The sequence below is a fragment of the Apteryx mantelli genome, chromosome 1 (genome assembly GCF_036417845.1).
Source record: "Apteryx mantelli isolate bAptMan1 chromosome 1, bAptMan1.hap1, whole genome shotgun sequence".
In the NCBI taxonomy this organism is placed as follows: Eukaryota; Metazoa; Chordata; class Aves; order Apterygiformes; family Apterygidae; genus Apteryx; species Apteryx mantelli.
In genome coordinates, this window is record NC_089978.1 from 61,967,787 (window position 1) to 61,987,259 (window position 19,473).

Here is a 19,473-nt window from a genome sequence, read left to right on the forward strand (position 1 = left end):
ACCTAAGTCAAGAAAAAAATGAAATGTATTTGCAAGGGATAAGTAGGTACATTCTCAAGGTGTGAAAACTCCTGGTTGGTCAAAGGATACAAAGATGCAGATAGTTTGTGATGAGGCTGATCAAATCTTCATAACTGAAAAAACATATATGTTGGCTATTAGAACTTAAAGATGAAAAAAATCGTTTCCTTCAACAGCAACATCTGGAATATTCTCATGCAGAAAACGAATGTGTAACATAAGATCTTTTTAGGAATTTACAAAGCCACTGTAAAGCTAGGAATTGTAGCAGGGTACTTCCTACAGCTGTAGAAACAAAAATACATTAAAAAGAGCTCTAGAAGAACAGAAGAAGAAATGTATGGATTTACAAAAGAGAATAGAAGTGATGACTTCAGACAAGAATTAGCACAAATACATATTTTCATTTTTGTAGTTTTCAAGTCTGAGTCATGCTAGATCTTACTTGGCTGGTCACTGTAAAAAAACTTGGTACAGAGAATATTCCCTCTTTAATCTATAGGAGATGTGAATCAGGGAAATATGGCAGTAACGGACAAGATATCCTAGGAGTATATAGGCTATAGACTGCATGATTTGAGGACTTTCAAATGTACCACATAATTTGGAAGTTTTAAAACAACCATTACCCTCAACTGAAACAAAGCCAAAGCCAGCAAAACCAGCTGGGTGGGTGGAAGGAAAGGGAGGGTCAGTCTGTCACAGAACAAATATGTTTCAAATAGAATTGACCATCAAGGCTTATTACTAAGGCTAAAAGGACCAAGAAATAAATGAAAAAAAATGGACAAGTAGGCAGTTAAGTTTGGTTTTTTTCTAGAAGAAAAAAAATCCCAGGAGGAAATCTGGATATGAAAACCATACTAGAGGAAAGGCAGCAACTATGCCTTGCCCTCCACTGCAATTTATTTAGGAGACACAAGGAAGGAAAACAAACAATATTTTTATAAGGAAAAAGGTGAACACAAACATGAGTCATCCACAGAAAACTGCTGAATGAAAAATAACTTCAAATCATAGTGGTCCAGTCCAAACTTCTGGAAAGCGGATTTCATTTAATGTATTGCTAATAAAAAATAAAGCAGCGAAACTAGAAAAAAACAGCAATCACTGAAGCAGAACTACAGGCCTTTAACATGACAGTGTTTTATGCAACCTATAAAATTACTCAAGTGGCTTATAGTTACTGGTTAATTTAGAAAGCACTGTAGAGGGGATATTATGCATATTTTACTGCTACCAAGTTTTAAGCAGAGATTGTCACAGCTGCTGTAATTAGTCTAAGACCATAAAATTTTAGAGTGAGAACTCAAATGTTGGAATTCTGCACATACAGAATATTCAGCATCTGCTGCAAAATCTTTCAGACTTTGGTGAAACTAGGGAGGCTAGTCTACATGCAATTATTGATTCATAAATGCTCACCAAAGTGTGTGCTTCATACGGAGATCAGCAAAACATGCACCAGTAATGCACAGCAAGTAATTTTTATGTGCTCAGAAGTTGGCCAAAGGAAAACCAATTTCCTCCAGAACCTGGCTGTGCAGTACTCTTCACTGAGCAATATTTCTATACCCAATTGTGAATTTCAAACCTTTTGAAGATTCAGTTGTGCTATCCCTCGCTCTAATAAGAATCTGCCTTAAAGAAGCACAAAGTTTTCCAGAGTTTCCTGGCATATGAGACCTAAAAAGCCAAAACTATGCCCTTACCTGAATGAGGGTGTAAAAAACCCATGCTCCTAGCTCTTGTCTATCTCTAAGACAATGGTCCAGCACCAAAAATAAGTGGGGAGTGAGGTCCCAGAATGTCTTTATTTACCTAAGCCCAGCTCAGTAACTCTACAGATGAATTGAGAGACAGCACTCTTAAACAGCCCAGAAAATATAATTTTGTTTGTGCTCAGTTCTCCCATACTTCACACTTAAGCATAAATCCTGGTAAATCCAAACCTAAATAAGAGATGGAAACAGTGGAGGAATCAAGTGATCCAATCAGCAAAAATTATGTGATTAAGACCCTTTCTCCTCCCTGGCATTGAACCCATTACACAGTCTCTTAGCTCTGTTTTGTATTCCATCTAAACTGTGACTATAAAGTAGATGATTTCTCTTCCTTTTCATATGCTTGCAAGCCTACTCCCATCACGTATGAGATCAGAAAATGTGCGGAGCAGGTTACAATAACAACTTACATTGAAAAAAAACAGAATTTTCATTGCTATTCTTTTAAGGATTGTGGAGGAGATGTGCTGGCATAAATCTGAGCTGGATTCTGAATCCTCCAAAAGTCTGGATCAAAGCCAAAGTTTTAGTGAAACCCCACTTTTTGATAAATCATTCCTGTACTTGAGCAAACACACAAAAAAATTCCCATATTTCTCTTTCTCTCCCTCTTTTTTTTTATATAATACCATCACAATGTAGTAACTTGAAATATGAAATGCCTGAAATAAATTACTTTGATATCCCTGCCAAAGTCTATTTAGGTATGACTGATTCGTAGCTACAAGAAAATTGCCATTACAGATCACTGTTTTTCTCAGTACGGCTTGCTAGAGATCAGCTACTTAAGGCTTATGAACTTGCTGTCTGTTCTGCATGCACACTGCCCTAGTGTCAGTCAACACAACATCACACAGTACTGGATAGGTTAAAGGCAACTATCTGTTTAATTTATTTCCATCTACAGGCCTAAAGACAAAAATGGTGACTTCATCAAAGCAAAAAAATGGTGACTTCATCAAAGCATCTTTTAGATGAGTAATGAGTGCAGGGAGGTTATTATTCAAAGATATGGCCATCCATTTCTTACGAAGCAAACCCCATTTCCATCTGACTGATGTTACACAAGATGTAACTAAAACGTACTCTTTCGTATGGCTGAACGTGGACTCCATTGATTATGCAACCTTGACAAAGATTCAGCAAATGGGAGAAATGGGCTTATCTAACTCCCAAAGGTGACATAAATAAATGACTAAATGCCTGTAAAATTCTTTGAATACAAACTGTAGTAAAAAAAACAGTGGAAAAATCAGACCATACATATTTCAGCTAAATAGTCCGAATTTAACAGTGTTGCAAGTTGGTGCAGGTGTTCTTCTTTAATCTTCATATGCTTTATTTCTGGGTAATTACCTTCTTTGCCTTACAAGGATGCTCTGAAAATTTTTTTTTATTAATATCTTCAAATTGAAATATTCTAGTGGCAGGTACTTTAGAAAGACGTTATTAAAAAGTTAAAACTTCCATATTCAATTTGGAAGATATAAATAAGCATTTGGAGCATGTATTAAAAGATGAAAATAAAGGAATGTTAAATAGCAGCATGATTTCTTGAACACAAACTCTTCTAGGTACTAAGTGTCAGGAAGGAAGTAAGGCATGTTGTTGCGTAATTAAACAAGAGATGTGCACAGCAGAACCAAATAAAATTTTCTTGGGTAAGCTTAATTTTGGCATTACCAGCTAATGAAATATGGCTAGAAATGAGCAATGTTTTCTTAACCTGTTTTAAATACAACTGTAATGTTGTATTTCATGAGGGACATGAATAACATTTCAGTATTAAAATCAGGTTTATCACCCATCAAGGGAAGTATCATTTATGTGGAAGTTTATCAATGGCTGTTGTCCAAGATATATTTTCCCAGTGAATCAAAATTAAAAAAAAGTAGGACTGGGTAATCCTAGGTTTCAGTCTCCAAAATTAAAGAATTTGAATCACCTGTATTCCAAATTACTCTTCCTACTAAAAACACCTTTCATTCATGAGAGCAAATGTTGAAGATAGTCCAAAGTCCAATGATGAGCCATTTTGGGTGGGGAGGAGGACAGGAGGGGAACATAGAGCCATATTTGTTACCACAAGCACAACATGGAAATCCCTTCTATTTTTTTCATAGTTTCTGTATAGTAGGTCATTTTTCCAAATTAATAATGGTTAGGCCTATGGAAAAAACCTGCAAACAACTATGCCCTGAAGCAAGTTCCATTTGCACCAAGTAATGCTGAGAACTTCTGTGAAATCCAGGAAAATAGAAGCTAGGGAGGAACAGCTAGGCTTATTAGGATCACAATAACCCAGTCCACAGCTCTAGCCATGATTGCTCCTGCCTACACTACAAGAAAGTCACAAACAAGTATCAGAAACTCTAAGGCATTACATGAAGTTTAAAGAGAAAACCAGCTAAAAGAAGAAAAGTAATTTAAAAAAGCCTCTTTCACATGTCACTTACAGTTTGGCAAAAATACAGACTGTACACACAGGATGGTTTAAACTAACAGCCTCAGTTTGATGATGTGATTATATGGAAACTCTGTACCATTAACCAACAGCTGGATAAGTTAATATTTCATCACAAAACATTACTAACTTGTAAAAAAGTATAAAAAGGAGATGACAACAATGAATGGAAACCCATCATTCTATTTAGGTTGGGTTCTGGTAGCATGGCCACCAACATGGTATCTAAGCAGAAAAAATTACGTTAAGGGATGCAGTTACAAGCAGTCACATCTGATCTTTCTTTTCCCACATGCCTCTTCTCATGTGAGGATTTGTGCACAATGATATATTAAAAATCTTGCTGTCTATATGAGCAGACCCTGGCCTTTACTCAGGTTTAAGACAAGCTGGGACAATGACTTACACTATAACAGTTGACAAAGATGTCCTATAAAAAGATGCAGGGGGGAAATTTGAGGACCTCTGTATTGACAGCTCTATTTCACTGAAACCTCAGGTAAAACTCATTTCGACTTCAGACAGAAGCAAAAAGCCAACATTAGAGAGACTACCAAGAAGCTTTAAAGACAAATAAAGAATGGATGTTAACAGAACTACTCAAACTGAACAGACTCCAGTTTACTCACTTTGCACTACTCCTCTACAACACTGTAATTCCAACAGTGTGCAATTCATATTTATTGAGGTACATATAAAATGAGTACAAAAACGACATGTGCACTTCTTGATTGAATTTTTATATTAAGCAGTCCTCTAACTGCTTGACACACATGGATACAGAATAAATTGCAACAGCAGCAAAAAGTGGTAGCAGGACTAAACTTCAAACAGTTTCCTGACTAAAAACAAAAAAACCCTTCTCTGTTCCTCACTATTCACTCGCTCTGACTTCTCCAGGACACTCAGCTACTCAGACGGTCTATTATGTGAGGAGGGCTCTTTCCCAGGCTTCAGTGACAATCAACAGTGCAGAACACATGTGAAAGGCTGGCAGAGACGCATGCCTTTCAGCAGCCTCAATTTCCTGTGTTTTTATGAAACACACTTCAAAACTGTTATAAAGAGAATGAAAGTTATCTTTGCTGTCAAGCTAAGAGTACCGTCTCTCCTACTGACAGCTAATATATGTCCATGCCTGCCCACACTGGGTGCATTAAATGGACACTCTGCAAACTCAGCGGTCATATGACTTCTTCCTCCCAATCTGAGCCCAGCAGGAGGGCAAGGCTGCAACTGGGATGGCGCTTCTTCCTCTGCGGCTGCCAAAACTTATTTACCAGCAAGCCTCGGACATGAATTATCATGATAAGGAGCTCAAAAAAAGAAAAGATCAGAAGACTAGAAATTATATCCAAAGAAAATGGATTTTTAAAAGCAAAAGAGAAAAAGAAAACTAAAATATGGTAAAATAAAGAAAAGTGACAGAAAACCAAGAGTTCAACGGCAAATGGAAGGAAACAGAGTGGAAAGGTGAAAGAACTGAGGAGAAAGACTGACAGCAGAAAAGAAACAGACACATATTCACATACTCTTGAATATACCAAATATATAAACTTTAATATAACATATTAATCTTTTCAACTCTTGATAAGGTGTTGATACTTACATACTAGCAAAATTTAAGGTGGTAATAATATGTTTCCTGCCAAACACATTGATTTTACATCATTATGATCTAGCCTCTCTTTATCGAACAATACTATAAAATTGGACTAATGAAATAAACAGTGAATCACACCATTTAAAGAGAGAAAAAAATCACGTCACAGAAAAAAACTCATTTTAGCTGAAGAGTCATGTCCAAATAAAACATAATATTATCTAACAGTAAATATCCAAAATATAAAGTACTTTTATCTGGTATTTGTGTGGTTTTTGACAATGTCTACATTTTAGAATATTTAGAATATTGAATATTCATTCTACACTTTGGAACAGCTGAGAAGAATAAGAGAGAGGGGCAGATAGATGGAAGCCCAGAAGAGCAGGGAAGAGGGGAAAGAGGGGAAAAATAACCTAGTAAGGAAAGAAAGGAAGATCAGTAAAGTTGGTAACAGTGAAAAGAGGAAAGTAAGGCATTATTGTGTAGCTTTGCAAAGATTCCAAATCTGTATTTAGAGTTGCAAGATAAATACATAGAAATAATATAAAACATTCCAAAATTACTGCCCATACACACCTCCTCACTAAAGCTGAAAATAAGAGAAAGACAGAAAGAGAGAGAAGAAGTTATACACACACACTCTAAGACGCTTATTTCTCAGACCTCATATAGTCAAAGCTTCTATGAAAAGCAGTAATGATCTGATCTGTACAAGGTCTCAGTATCTGGTCCAGTACAGGAATGGGCATGAGAGATAGACACACTAAGGAAAAGGAAAGGAAAAAAAACCCAACAAGGAACAGAAGGGGAAAAAAAAAGAACCTAGAAAACCAGCAGTGCTAGAAATATATATCAAAATAGATTAATTAATTAATTTTCTCAAATTAGAAAGATAAAAGAGGATCATGCTATCTGTTGATGAAATATGTTAAAAATGATACCCATGCATTAACAGGGATGGGAGCCTCCCCAAATAAAAGCAGAAACCACAAATCCCTTAGTTTCTGTAGCCTGATTCCAACAATCTTGAGGAAACTAGAGGCTTATTTATATAAGCATAGTAAGTAGATGTTTTATATTCAATATGCTTAAAATAGAACTTAAGACCACATAGAAATATTTTACATAAATATCCCAACTATAATTGAATTAAAAAAATACAAATTTTCTATGCTAAATGGAAAATTAAAAATCCACTGTTTCTAGAATAAGAATAGGTTTGCTTAATTATCATTTGCAACTCATGTTATAAAACATATACATGTTAACTGAATGAAAATATGTGCCAGTATCACACGAAATGAAATATAGCAAAGCAGTGATCCACACTGACCTTCAAGAGTTGCATCATTTTTGTTTGGAATATTTTTCAGAACTGCCTAGTAGAGCAGTCCCTACACTTGCAGAAATCCTATTAAAATCATTGGAACTCTTGCTGGTATAGGGACTGTAGGATCAGTGTCTTCAGCCCCAATTCAGCAAGGTACTTTGGCATGTGCTTTGAACAGGACTTAAACAGTTATAGTTAGACATACATTTTTTGCTTTGCTGAATCAGGGCCTATGTTATCAGGTTTTCAAAAAATTTGCTTTCTTTATTTTTTTTAACTTATTTATTTAGAGATAATAAAATTATTTTAAATAAAAAGTTTATGAAGAAATTATCAGAAGACTTAACATTGCTCTGAATGTCTCACCAGTGAGGTCTATCAGCACTTCTACCTTCGTTTCCAGTGGAAATACATTTAGGTCAACATTCTGCACGAGACATGATGGTGGTTATTAGATTTTAAATTGACAGAAACTTTTTTCTTTTTTTTTGACAAAATACATTCAAAAACCCTCAAAACCCATTAAAATTGTGTCTGCGCGTATATATGTGAATGAGTCAATCTGTGTTTGCGATTAATACATTCCCCTATAGCAGTCACTTACTAGAATTACTGCTGTCATCCTTGGTTCCATCGAGAGTTCCATCGGGGTGCATTTGCAAGTAGTAGCCTTGCCTGCAATATAACCTGGTCACTATACCCTTGAGCTGGGGATCTGAAAGACAAACATATTTTGTCACTAGCCTCAAAACTTTTTCCAAGAGTTATCCCTATTTCTCTCACGGTAGAAGGAAGTTGGTTGAAGCAGCATGGCTGTCTTAAAGTAGTACTAAACAGGATGAATCCTGATGGAGATGAGGAAAAAAAAAATCTTTCTGCAGAATATTATTGCTCCAGTTGATGTCCTGTTTGCTGCCTTGAACATCCTTCATTACAATTAACAGCGGTAAAACAGAAAAAAAAAAAAAAAGAAAAAAAACCCCAAGTACTGTACATAGTTAAAAGATTTAAACTAGATTAGGCCCTACAACAAATTTTAGACTACATCAGCAAATATAGAGCCTTAGAGAAACTAACAAAACATGTAAAAACCCTACTCATATTTCATATATGTTAGTAACTTACTTAAATTGTAATGACACTTGCATGAATATGTCTCTCTCCTTTTACTTTCTACCAAAAGTGATAAACTTATCTACTATAATGTTTTGTAATAATCCCACTTGGAGAGTTCCCCAAATACTTTACCAGTCGAGAGCCAGATATCATTCACCTGCCCTCTTCCATCCCCCAGTGAACAACAACCACAATCAGGGCAAGACATAGCCCTTCTTAACCAGAGAAAATAACTGGAAAATACCTTAGTAAGCTAAAAGTAAATGGGAAATTTAGGTAGCTGAAAAGTTAAGCAACCCTGTTTAATACTGTACATTTAGGAAAATTGCCAACAATTGAGCAGAGGCTATGGAGCAACAACTTTATGATTTGTCTCAAGGATGGTTCTGTACCAAATCACATATTAACCTCCTGCAGAATTGGCTCAGTGCTGAAGGAAAGGACATCACATCTTAAAAAAACCTAACAGCACTACCTGTGCAAGATATTGGTACTAATGCTGTTAGAAATCAGCTATTAGGCCCAACAACCCTAGGTAGCCAGTACAATAAGATATCAAATTGTGGGGACATGGCAGTAAACGTGTTTCTGTGAGAACATGCTTAGCTCCACAATAATGAACTAAAATCATAAAGAATTTCAGATAGATAATTAATGAACTGTTACACTAAAATGAACTGTTAAAACAGAAATTACCTTCATGCAAATGTGTGGCCAGAATACAAAATCCTTCCTTGAATTTGTGTATAATTGCTCTCATGATCAATCATGCTGGGTTACTTACAGTATCCTTAGGGAAGGTGAAAATAATGACTTATAAATAAAACTGTCTCTAAACAGAATGTTTAAAAGTTTTCTGTAAGGACTCAGTTCTATGAAATGATTGTGAAAATGATACATTTTTCTTGAATATCCACTATATTTCAAAAGAAATTGTCAGTTTGTATTACAAAGTCATATTAAACCAATAAACCCATTTAAATTAAAAATGTAAGATGAACAAATAAACTGCAAATATCATAGAAATTGTTACCATAAATATTAACACTATAAAATCTTTGAGGCAGGGAAATAACTAGTATAAATATTTGATGATTAACATGGAAGCAAATTACAATTTTTCCTTTTTTCTTTTTTTGCTGTCCCCTGCAAATTTTGCCCTCCAGGAGTTTTTACATTAGCAAAAGTTTCTCTGTTTTTATATAATCTCCTGTATTCATAGAAATTCTTTTAAAATTTATAAATATCATAAACTCTATTTTCTTTGAATGTACTGTCTCAATCATTATTTAATCATTATTTAAAAATGAAAAGTGAGTTCCTCTTACACAGGTGCTTTTCCTATCAATAACGCATGCTTTCAATATACATTTCCAAACTGAGAGTTTTAAACATACTTGCTTTATACATATTAAAACTGCATCTTAAAAGACTAAAGAAAATAATTAAAGCAAATTTCTTAAAACTATTGCTTTAGAAAGCATTTACAGTAAAAATATCAGTATTTTGAAAAACTCTTTCTACACCCAAACATGAACAAAATCAGCTTCCAGCTTCAAGGAAATATCTCATAAGAAAGCAAATTACAGACAACTCATTATCACCAGCTGTTTACACTTATGCATTGTTCGAAGGGAATAATGTGAAATTTAGAAGTGACTTTCACAGTTGTTCTTTATCATCATTCTGTTTTATTTATTTTTTAAATTCACAAATAAAATCTACTTTCTAACATTTTTAACAAGGAATCATACAACTATTTGTCTTTGTTTTTGCCAGAAGTATTATTTAACTCTGCTTTACCTGCTATCCAAAATTATATATGAATGAAAATAATTTGGTGGACAACTGTGCAATTCGGCTAGAATTTCAGGCTACATAAGATGGGACAAAGTATGAAAACCCCATTTATTTGTTCACTCAAGCTCAAATATAGTAAAATAATAGCTATTCTACCATGATAGCAGAGGATCTTAGACGTGTTTTAGCTCATTTGTATAGAGTTTTAATGGTTTCAGTTGTCAGAGAACTAAACAAAATTGGCCCCAAACATGGCTCTTTCACTTGAATGTTTCATTTAAAACTGGAACTTACTAATAATAGCATAATACAAATCAATATTTTCATTGTGAAAAGTAGATTTCTGTAGACTAGGTTAGTCTTTTTTTCCATCAAATGTAGGAATTGTAATGTTCCATTTTCTTATTCTATTCTATATTTTCTACCTGTCCTTAGGAAGATTAAAATTTTTATTCTTGACAGGAAATTTAATCATATATTTTCTACTAGTTCTAGATGGCAGTATTTAGTCAATATATATCACAGCACTTCAGATCTACAGATCAAAGTAGAAGATGAACTGATTGTTTTCGCTAAACAGTGCTCAAAAAAACTGTGGGAATTTGACAGTGAGATGCTTTTATCCCAGCCAAAAAACAACTCAAAGTTAGTGATGGAGTCATATAAAACAATTTGTTAATCTCAGCACGACTCATAGTAAGCAGCAGTCAAAAAGACTGCTCTGTACGGACTCAAGGTATACATCTTAAAGAAGAAGTAGACAGTCTCGTCAGGCAAAGAATTTCTCTTGTATCCCTGAAGAAAGATAAACATTCCTTTCAAGTCCTTCCTGAGACACTTTGGCAGCAAGCAGTAAAGAGAAATCCATTTTTATAGTGTTTTGGTTTCTGAACAGAAACTACAGTCTGTAGAAGAGTTTGTCTACCCATAGTCACTTCAGAATATTATAGAAATGGTCTCAGCTTCAGAAGGTTTCCAAACGAGTTTCTCAAATCCTTCTTGACCGCACTTTTCTTTTCTTGTCCGTTGGAAACAATGAGCTAACAGCAATGCTCAGAAACACCAACGAAAGACTGTTGTTGCCTGTCTGCAGGTGAACTGGATGTGTTATACTTGTAACTCCCCTCATAGTGATACAGACAGACCAACAACTACCCTTATCCTTCATATCCCACACATGCCTTTTTCTTCCCACCAAACCAAATGCACATAAAAGAGAAAGGCAATGGCAAGAGAATACAGCCAAATAATAAAATACAAATGAACGGGATGAGGGTAGATGACCTTTACCAAAGAATTCCCAGTTCTCACAGTTTTATTATAGATTTTATGTTACTTGTTCTCTTGAAGTCCTATCCCCTATAGTCAGGTATCTGTTTATCTGAAAATATTAGTTTCTATTTAATTCTAAACATCTAGACTTCAGGAAAAAAACCTTCAACATAGGTCAAAATCAAAAGACAGCTCCACATCTCCTAATGATTTTCATGATCTTATTTTGGGTCTCGATTTTGAACAGTTCAGTGTGATAATACGGCAATGCCCCAGTGTGGAAAGAATTATTCTGTCTTGTAATTATTAGAGATTGTCTCTAAAGGCTCAGCAATGTTCTGCTGAATCAATAAATCAACACCTTCTCAAATCTGTCTCTTCCACAGCAACCTCTGTGACAGCAGTCACTTGCAGCCCATCTTTATTGCTCTTTTTCCTTGTCAGTGACAATGGCAGCATGTATGATTATAGTTAGCATGCACACTCTGTCAGGAGCTTTCCTTGTGTCCTCAACAAAGAGAGAGTCTAATTAAGATGTCTTTGTTTCTCCCTGTAACAGAGGCTACAAAAACTGTTTTGACATTAAGCCTTGACAGGCTGAGTGTAGCTTTCACTTTAGAAAATCTTTGACACTTTATGTTTTAAATTCAACGTATTTTCAGTTTACAAGTAGAATGGCTTTAGCATCTCCTCTTCCTCACCCAAGGGAAGATAATATTTAGAGGTACGCTCTCCCCATATAGAATAGCATCAAAGTCATGTTAACAACAGGAAGTTCTGGGTCTGTCATCTTCTACTTGCAATTTATTCTTGCATTTACCCCCTGTAGTTTTTATCTTTCAATATTTCAGTACTAAAAACATCATTCCTGCTGGTCCGGAATAAATCAGACATCTTTTTTAAGCTTTCTGATACTTCAATAGTCACCATGGGCTGACTCTCATTTCTTGCTCTGTGATGTTATGGTTAATATTTGTAAAAACCTTCTCCCTCCTCTATTAAACTTCTCCTAAAATATCAAAAATATTCAGTATTAGGATAAAAACAAACAAAACCTCCTACAGATTTGCTGTGAAGCTGTGAAGCAAAACACCAGAACACCTACCCAAAATACAGACATGTCACACCCCCTCTAGACCTATCTATCACTTCATTCTTAGGGCACTGGTCTGGTATATATAAAAGCCCAGTTTTTGTGCTTTTCTGACTTCTCACAGAGGAGTACCCTGACAACACAGTTGTTTAGTCTTTTGGACTAGAACTGCAGTCTTTCCTGACGAAGCCATTCTACTCTGTGTGATAATTAAATGTCCACCAAGGGAGGGATTAGAGCCTATCCACTAGATCATAGCTTAAGTCAGTCTCTAGCCCCTCATTGACTTCTACACAGAAACACATTAATGACAAGATTCATAACTTCAACCATTTACTATTCATAATATTTGTCAGTATTAGTCAGTATTTTGGAACCTTTTACCACTAGGTAACATGGTTCCAGAAGAAGGCATCAAATCCTACATAAAACGCATTTCCCTTTTTTAGATTCTTTATTTAAAGTATTGCTAGCTCCTTCTACAACTCCCTTCCCAGTTTTCAAAAGCTTGCTTCTTCTCCAGCCTGCTGCTTATGTTTTACTTCCAGCAGTAGTCTAAGAGGTACGTTCAGTACAAAGAATTATAAAATACTCTTTTGTCTGTTTTTGAGGCAAACCCATGAGTGTTGCATCATCATTCCAGGAAAAAAATGTAGGCCAGGATCCTCTGATGTCTTAGGTGGTTACACAATCACAAAAGGAAGCTTCCTAAAACAAGTATGTAGTCAAAGGGAAATTCAAATGCAGAACTTAGTACTTCACTTAAAGGTGATAAAATCCTCAGTGTGCATCTAAAGCCAAAATGCTCTTGTATTTAGAACGTTGATCTCTTCAGCTGTTCTTATGATACAGCTCTTGCATTCAAAAGCCTTATATACTCTTAACTTCTTCATTATTGTGACTGTCGTATTAGCTTGGCCTGTCAATGTTTCAAATTTTCTGATCATGCTGTATTTACTTTCTCATGTGGGTCAATAGGAAATAATACAATGTGGACACATATACATTAGTGCTCTCTGATTTTAATACTAACATTTTCTATATCTCATAATACACCCCATAAAACTAAATTCTAATAATTTTTTTAAGAAAAAAAAAAATTTTTTACAAGCTGACTTAGGATTTAATTTGGAAAGCACCAAAAACCTAATTTAAAAGTATTCCAGAATATCATGGCAATGCTCACTGGAGAGAGGATAGCAGGATAATTTGCAAAGCAAAGTATTAAGTTCTGAACCACACTCATTTTCTTTTGTTACATACAGGAAGCTTCTTCAATAATCCAGAGTGGCAGGGGTCCTTAACTTGTTATTAACTTCATTTACTCCTTGCCAAAATACATAAAAGCATACAAAATGAAGTAGTGTATTCCCTCTGTTTAGATGTGCAACAATTTCACTCTGAAATGTGCTGAAGCATTACAAGAACACAATGTATTATATTTACTTTTATTTCTTGCTAATGCCAATAGCACAAAATATTGAAAGCAACCATTTGCATTACTTTCAAGAAATTTTATATTTATTTCTACTGACTAGCATTAGCAGTGTAGGCAAAAAGACAAATTGCACTGTCAACGAACTGGCATAAAGAAGATTTTTATCTGTTTTCAAAGTGACAACTAGGAATTGCAATATATGTCACAGTCATTGCAGAGCAGACTCAGATTTTTTTTGGTAGCTGACCAATATAAAAGGCTTTTCTAGTTTCATAGACTCAGATGAGATTAGTGCAAATTTAAATGCATAAATCAGAAAGCCAACAGAATCACTTGTGCCTCCTTTTTTAATAGAACAGTAGTTTTGATTATTTGTTCATTATCATCAGAAGTAACAACTTAGAGCACAAATGTAAACTGCTGATAAAAAAAGGATTAAGTTTGTGAACAAAGACAAATAAACCTGCTAGATACTTTGAAAAAATCACTAAAAATGAACTAAAGAAGTACCAAGAAAACTGATAAATTAAAGTTTAATTTAGCTTTAAACAATATACAAAAATCCACATGGCTTAGTTGGTTTCTTTATACCTGACAGAAAGCATTTACTATGAAAAATATGGATCAGTAAAATGACTTCAAAACTTCGGAAAAAGAGAAGAAAAGTCAAATTCTTCCTTAGTTGAGCAATTTCCATGTTATTATTTAACCGTTATGCTTTCACATAAATCCTCGCTATGAAACCACATCATTCACCAATATTGTCTAAACAGATTCATTTAAAAGACATAACTGTTAAATTAAACTGTTAAAATGGAAACTGTTAAATGCAAATTGCATTTCAGTCCTCTTCATGAACCAATAATATTTCTGAAGACTATAAATAGGACTCCAAAGATATGTGGTCAGGATGAATGGATAAGATTATCAGTTCTGAATGGGAAATAAATGTCTTTCCAAATTTGCTATTGGAATTAACTTTATTGTTTCTATATAAAGCAGAATTGCATAGGTCCTGTCAGATATTAACACTGCAAACCACAGTCCATGTATAAAATATCTAATTTATTTAGAAAAATATTTATTTGTGCAGAAAGTATGAATGCACTGGCATTAGTTCACGTGGAAGCTTTTAAGAAATATTTGTGTATCATTAAACATGTAATACCATTTATAATTATTTAACATTTTTATAACACTCCTTTGCTCTTTCACAAAGGCTTGCTATTTTCAGTTTAATCTCTGAAATCTCTAAAAGCAATGGAAAGCAAAGCAAGGCAGTATCACCAAAAAAGTATAATCAAGGATCTACCGAATTTTTTTTTGCAGATGATACACCAATAAATGTCATGAGTTATAGAAAATGGCTTATTAAGAATAGTAGACATTTTCCTATACTTTGTTCTACTATATGCTCGTGCACTCATGTATTTGCAAAGATTCAGAAAAATAAAGGGACGGAAAGGGAAGAAATAAATTCACATTTTGTTTTGGTTTTTGAGATCAAGTTTTCCGACACCTTCCTGTAAGAAAGGGACAAGAATCCTGCTCAACATACAAAATGCAAAACCTCATATAAACTGCAAGACCTCATAATCTAGGGTATTAAACACAAATGGAAGTCTTAAGGGAAGCAGCTTTGAAAACTGATCTTCAGCCAGTGAGACAAGAAAATAATCCCCTGCACTTTAAGAACATAGTCTATTCCATTTCTAATTGAGAATTACAATTATGAAACAGTGGTCAAGAAAATTGTAAATATCTGGTACTTTGGGAGCTGTGATGACATCATTTCTTGTGTAAGTTTAATTTTAAAAAGAAATATTGGAAACTCTTAAATAACTAATTTGGTTATCATCATCAAGAAACATATTCTGAATAAAAAAAATAATTTACCCTTTCTTTAGACTGATGCTTCACCTTCACTAAAGAAGGCATAGCCTGTCTGCCCAAACTAACAGATCTTGCAGGTTGATTTCCTGGAAAAAGAGAACTCAGTAATAAAATTTGGCTTTACTTTTAAAGGGACTTTACTTCTTCTGTATTGCAAAGCAGTATCTCTTTACTGCAGGTACTTCCTGGTTATTTTCTGAGTTCAAGGTTAACTTGGGCCATGACTTCAAGAGTTTTTTGTCTCCCCTGCTACTCCTGCTAGGAGTAACTAGGAACATGCAGAAAGCAAACTCTTATGAAGTTAGATGACTCCAGGAGCTGGGCTTTAAGGAATTTGCAGGTTTTGAGACTGGTGATAAGGGACAGAGCATGGAAAACTGCTACAGGTGGTCACTCAGCAATTTCTTTTCCAGGCAACTCAGCAGAAGCATCGCCACCTTGTTTCCCTGGAGCAACTCTTGCTTCAAGACTTTAGCAAGAGAATTGATATAAGGGGCAAATTCCTTTGAGGCCACCTAATGCTACTAGAGAAAAATCAAGCATTGTCCCACCTAGATTACTCTGGCTTTCTGGGAAAGACTATTTAGTCCAAGTGATTTAGCTACCAACTAGAAGCTAACCAGAACTATATTCATAGCATCTGGAAAATAAGCAGAAACAGTCCAGATCAACTGAACTGATCCGTAAACAAAGTATATCTAGGAGTAAATCCTCTGATTCTGAGTCTTTTAATGTTATGACAGAGACAGTCAGTAAGGAGGAAGATCCCAGCCCCTCACTGGCACCATGAAATAAAGATGGTAACTATTGTTCATCTACAAAAAATGAAAGCATTTTATAAAATCTTACAAGATCATGAAGATAATAGTCTGCTAGATTTTGGAGGAGCTCTAAATTGGTCAATGTTTTGATGCAGATCTGCCCAAATACCTCAAAAAACATCAAAAGGGCTATAAATCTTTGAAGTTGAATTTTATTAGAACACAAACTAAAACAAATAATTTTTAAATAGATATATGAAAGTGAAATAGAAAAGAAATAAGTTTTAAAACAAATATTTCATCCTATCTACTGTGTTTTTGTGGTGACCTCATGACCTTTTTTTTTCATCCAACTTTGCCTCTAGGCCAGCACCCTCTAGGTCTTAAGAAATAATTCCTCTTTAGCAGCACGGAGAACTGTCTATACATCTACCTCCTGAACTTTTTAAGAGTCTCCCAAATATCTGCTCTGTTTCTCACATCCTGTCTTTCACTCCCTACCTTCTGTACTCTGCTGTCCAGCATCTTCTCCCAACTATGCCATCTCCAACTATGCGGAGCAGTCAGAAGGACGTAAGAAGGTAGCCATCCTGCCTGTTCCCAAATGATATCTTAACCTTATTGAAACATGAAAAACCTACCTTGTAAACTTAAACAAATATGCCTTCAATCACATACATCCTCCCATCAGAAACTTATGGAAACACTCACATTCTCTGTGTGCTGACCATGCCATCACAAAAGATACAAATTCCACCTTGTAGCTACCAGAAAATAAAATGCAGTCTTTAATTTCTAGCTGTATACGGACAACTGTGTCAGCACATCCCAAAGCCACCAGAAACTTCATCAGCGTTCATGTGGACTTTGCAGAGTAGTGAGTCAGCGTGAAAATCCATGGCAGTTCTGAATGTATATTTTCTCCTGAGATGAGTAAAAACCCACAACATATTCTTCATGTCTGCTGAGCCACAACACTTCCACAATGATGGCGCCTCCCTTCACTGTTTACTTGGCCAAAACCACTTACATCAGAATCATTCCCTATTAAGTCTGGTATTATCTCTCAATCAATTGTAGATGCCCAATTACATGTGTGAAGATACTAAATGAGGCAAATTCCAGAAGTTGCAGTGGGTGTCTTCCAAAGACATAACAAGTGAGATTCTTCTGACCAGGTGTGGTCATCTGCACCTGAACTAGAAATCCTGAAATAGGCAGTTCTAGGTGTGATTCACTCATTTTAAGAGAAAGGTCAAAAATGCATTAAGTGAATCACACACAGAAGAACCTATTAACAAGCACAAATATCAGCTATGCAAGACACATTCACTCAATACATCTATCAGGGGTTGGTTAGCACTGTTGGAGCACCCTCTGGAGACACTGAAGTTCCCAAGTTTTGGGCTAGCCTTTCCTCCCTAGGAATCAACTTCAGCCTCCATCAGACTATTCTGTTTGGACTAGACTTGTGGTCTGAGTCAGACAACCACTCTTAGGTTCTTATGCTGTGCTAGGAGACCCACCTATCTTACAAAAATGCAGCAGTGTGGGCACAACTGATTTTGAACTGGTTTGGTTAGCATCCTATACAATCAGCTATTGACTTGTCTCTTACCAGCATTTCCATTCCACCCTTTTTACTTAGAAGCTCATCCTGAACATTTTTACAGAGCATGCACATTCAACTAGCATGTTTTAAATAGAAATCAAAAATATTTTAATCAAAACATTCCCAATCAGTTCTATGTCTCCAGGTTCAGTTATTTGTACAGCAGCAATCCCAACAGAGACTGCAGGAGCATCTTGTTACGCCGACAAAGACTGGGACTCTACTGTGTGAGACAGTACTCAAGAGAGTGAACAGGTATGCTTCTAAAGAACAAATTACAATCTTTCTCAATATTAATATTAAATTCCCTTTAAATCTCTTACGCTTCCTGCACATTTATTATACTGACAACTTAAGTGTTATCTGAAGCTAAAATATTAGAGATTGAAAAGCTGGGAATTCATCCCCAGGATTTCCATAGCAGGTTTTTTAGTGTCTAGTGACATTCCAGAGACAGTACTGGTATTAGTGGATATCGCTGAGCAGCTATAACCACTGGTGCAATTTTTATACAGTAATAATGTCTTAATGACAGCCTCTGACTGAATCTTCCCCTCAGCTTTCTTCAGGTTCACGATCCGGCATCTCAACTTTCGAACGTTCAACCGCGGCTTGCCGTTCCTCATGGGGAGTTCAGCGTGGGATATGTAGCTCCGAGCCCAAAGCGCAGCGCTGAACTCGGCTGACACCTGTGTGGCTGCGCTCTCATCAGCACAGTAACACGCTGGCACACTAACTTCAAAACCCTGTGCTGACTCAACACAGTGTAAAAAAGCACTGCCTGCCCTGTTTTCATTTCCTAATGCTCACATGCTCTTACTTGGATTGTTGGAGGCACCCTCTGAGGGTTATTCCATAATACCTTTAACCACAGATGTTGCTAGTGCTTCATATCACAGATGACACATTATATGGTTTAGTATTATAACACATGTCCAGTGCAATATTTACATGCACCTTATAAGCGATATAATGTAACACCACAAAATACTTAGCACTAACTTGCTGGTATAACATAAATTAAAATTTCTCCAGCCCTGAAGTGCAGCCCGAAAAAACAAACAGAAAAGCTATTACTAATTCAGAAAACTGTCCAAAAAGAATCTGCTCCCCTTGCAATAAAGCTTACATTACATCTGAAGTCTTTGTTTCTTTTTTCAGAGGCCTTTGATGTAGCTCTCCATTTCTATACTAAAATATAGCAGAAATCTCTGACATTAACCTTGTTCATATTTGACATACAAGCCAAATTCCCTACTCTGCACACAGATGGGAGGGGCATA

General features: G+C 35.5%; 1 protein-coding gene across 1 annotated transcript in view; it reads right to left on the minus strand.

Moving 5' to 3' along the window:
* Nucleotides 1-19,473, minus strand: part of FGF14 (fibroblast growth factor 14) — a 137,619-nt gene that overhangs the window by 98,560 nt on the left and 19,586 nt on the right. The window contains exon 2 of the mRNA XM_067289698.1: nt 7,810-7,920. Coding sequence (XP_067145799.1) covers nt 7,810-7,920 — 111 coding nt within the window. The remainder of the gene's footprint in view (nt 1-7,809; nt 7,921-19,473) is intronic.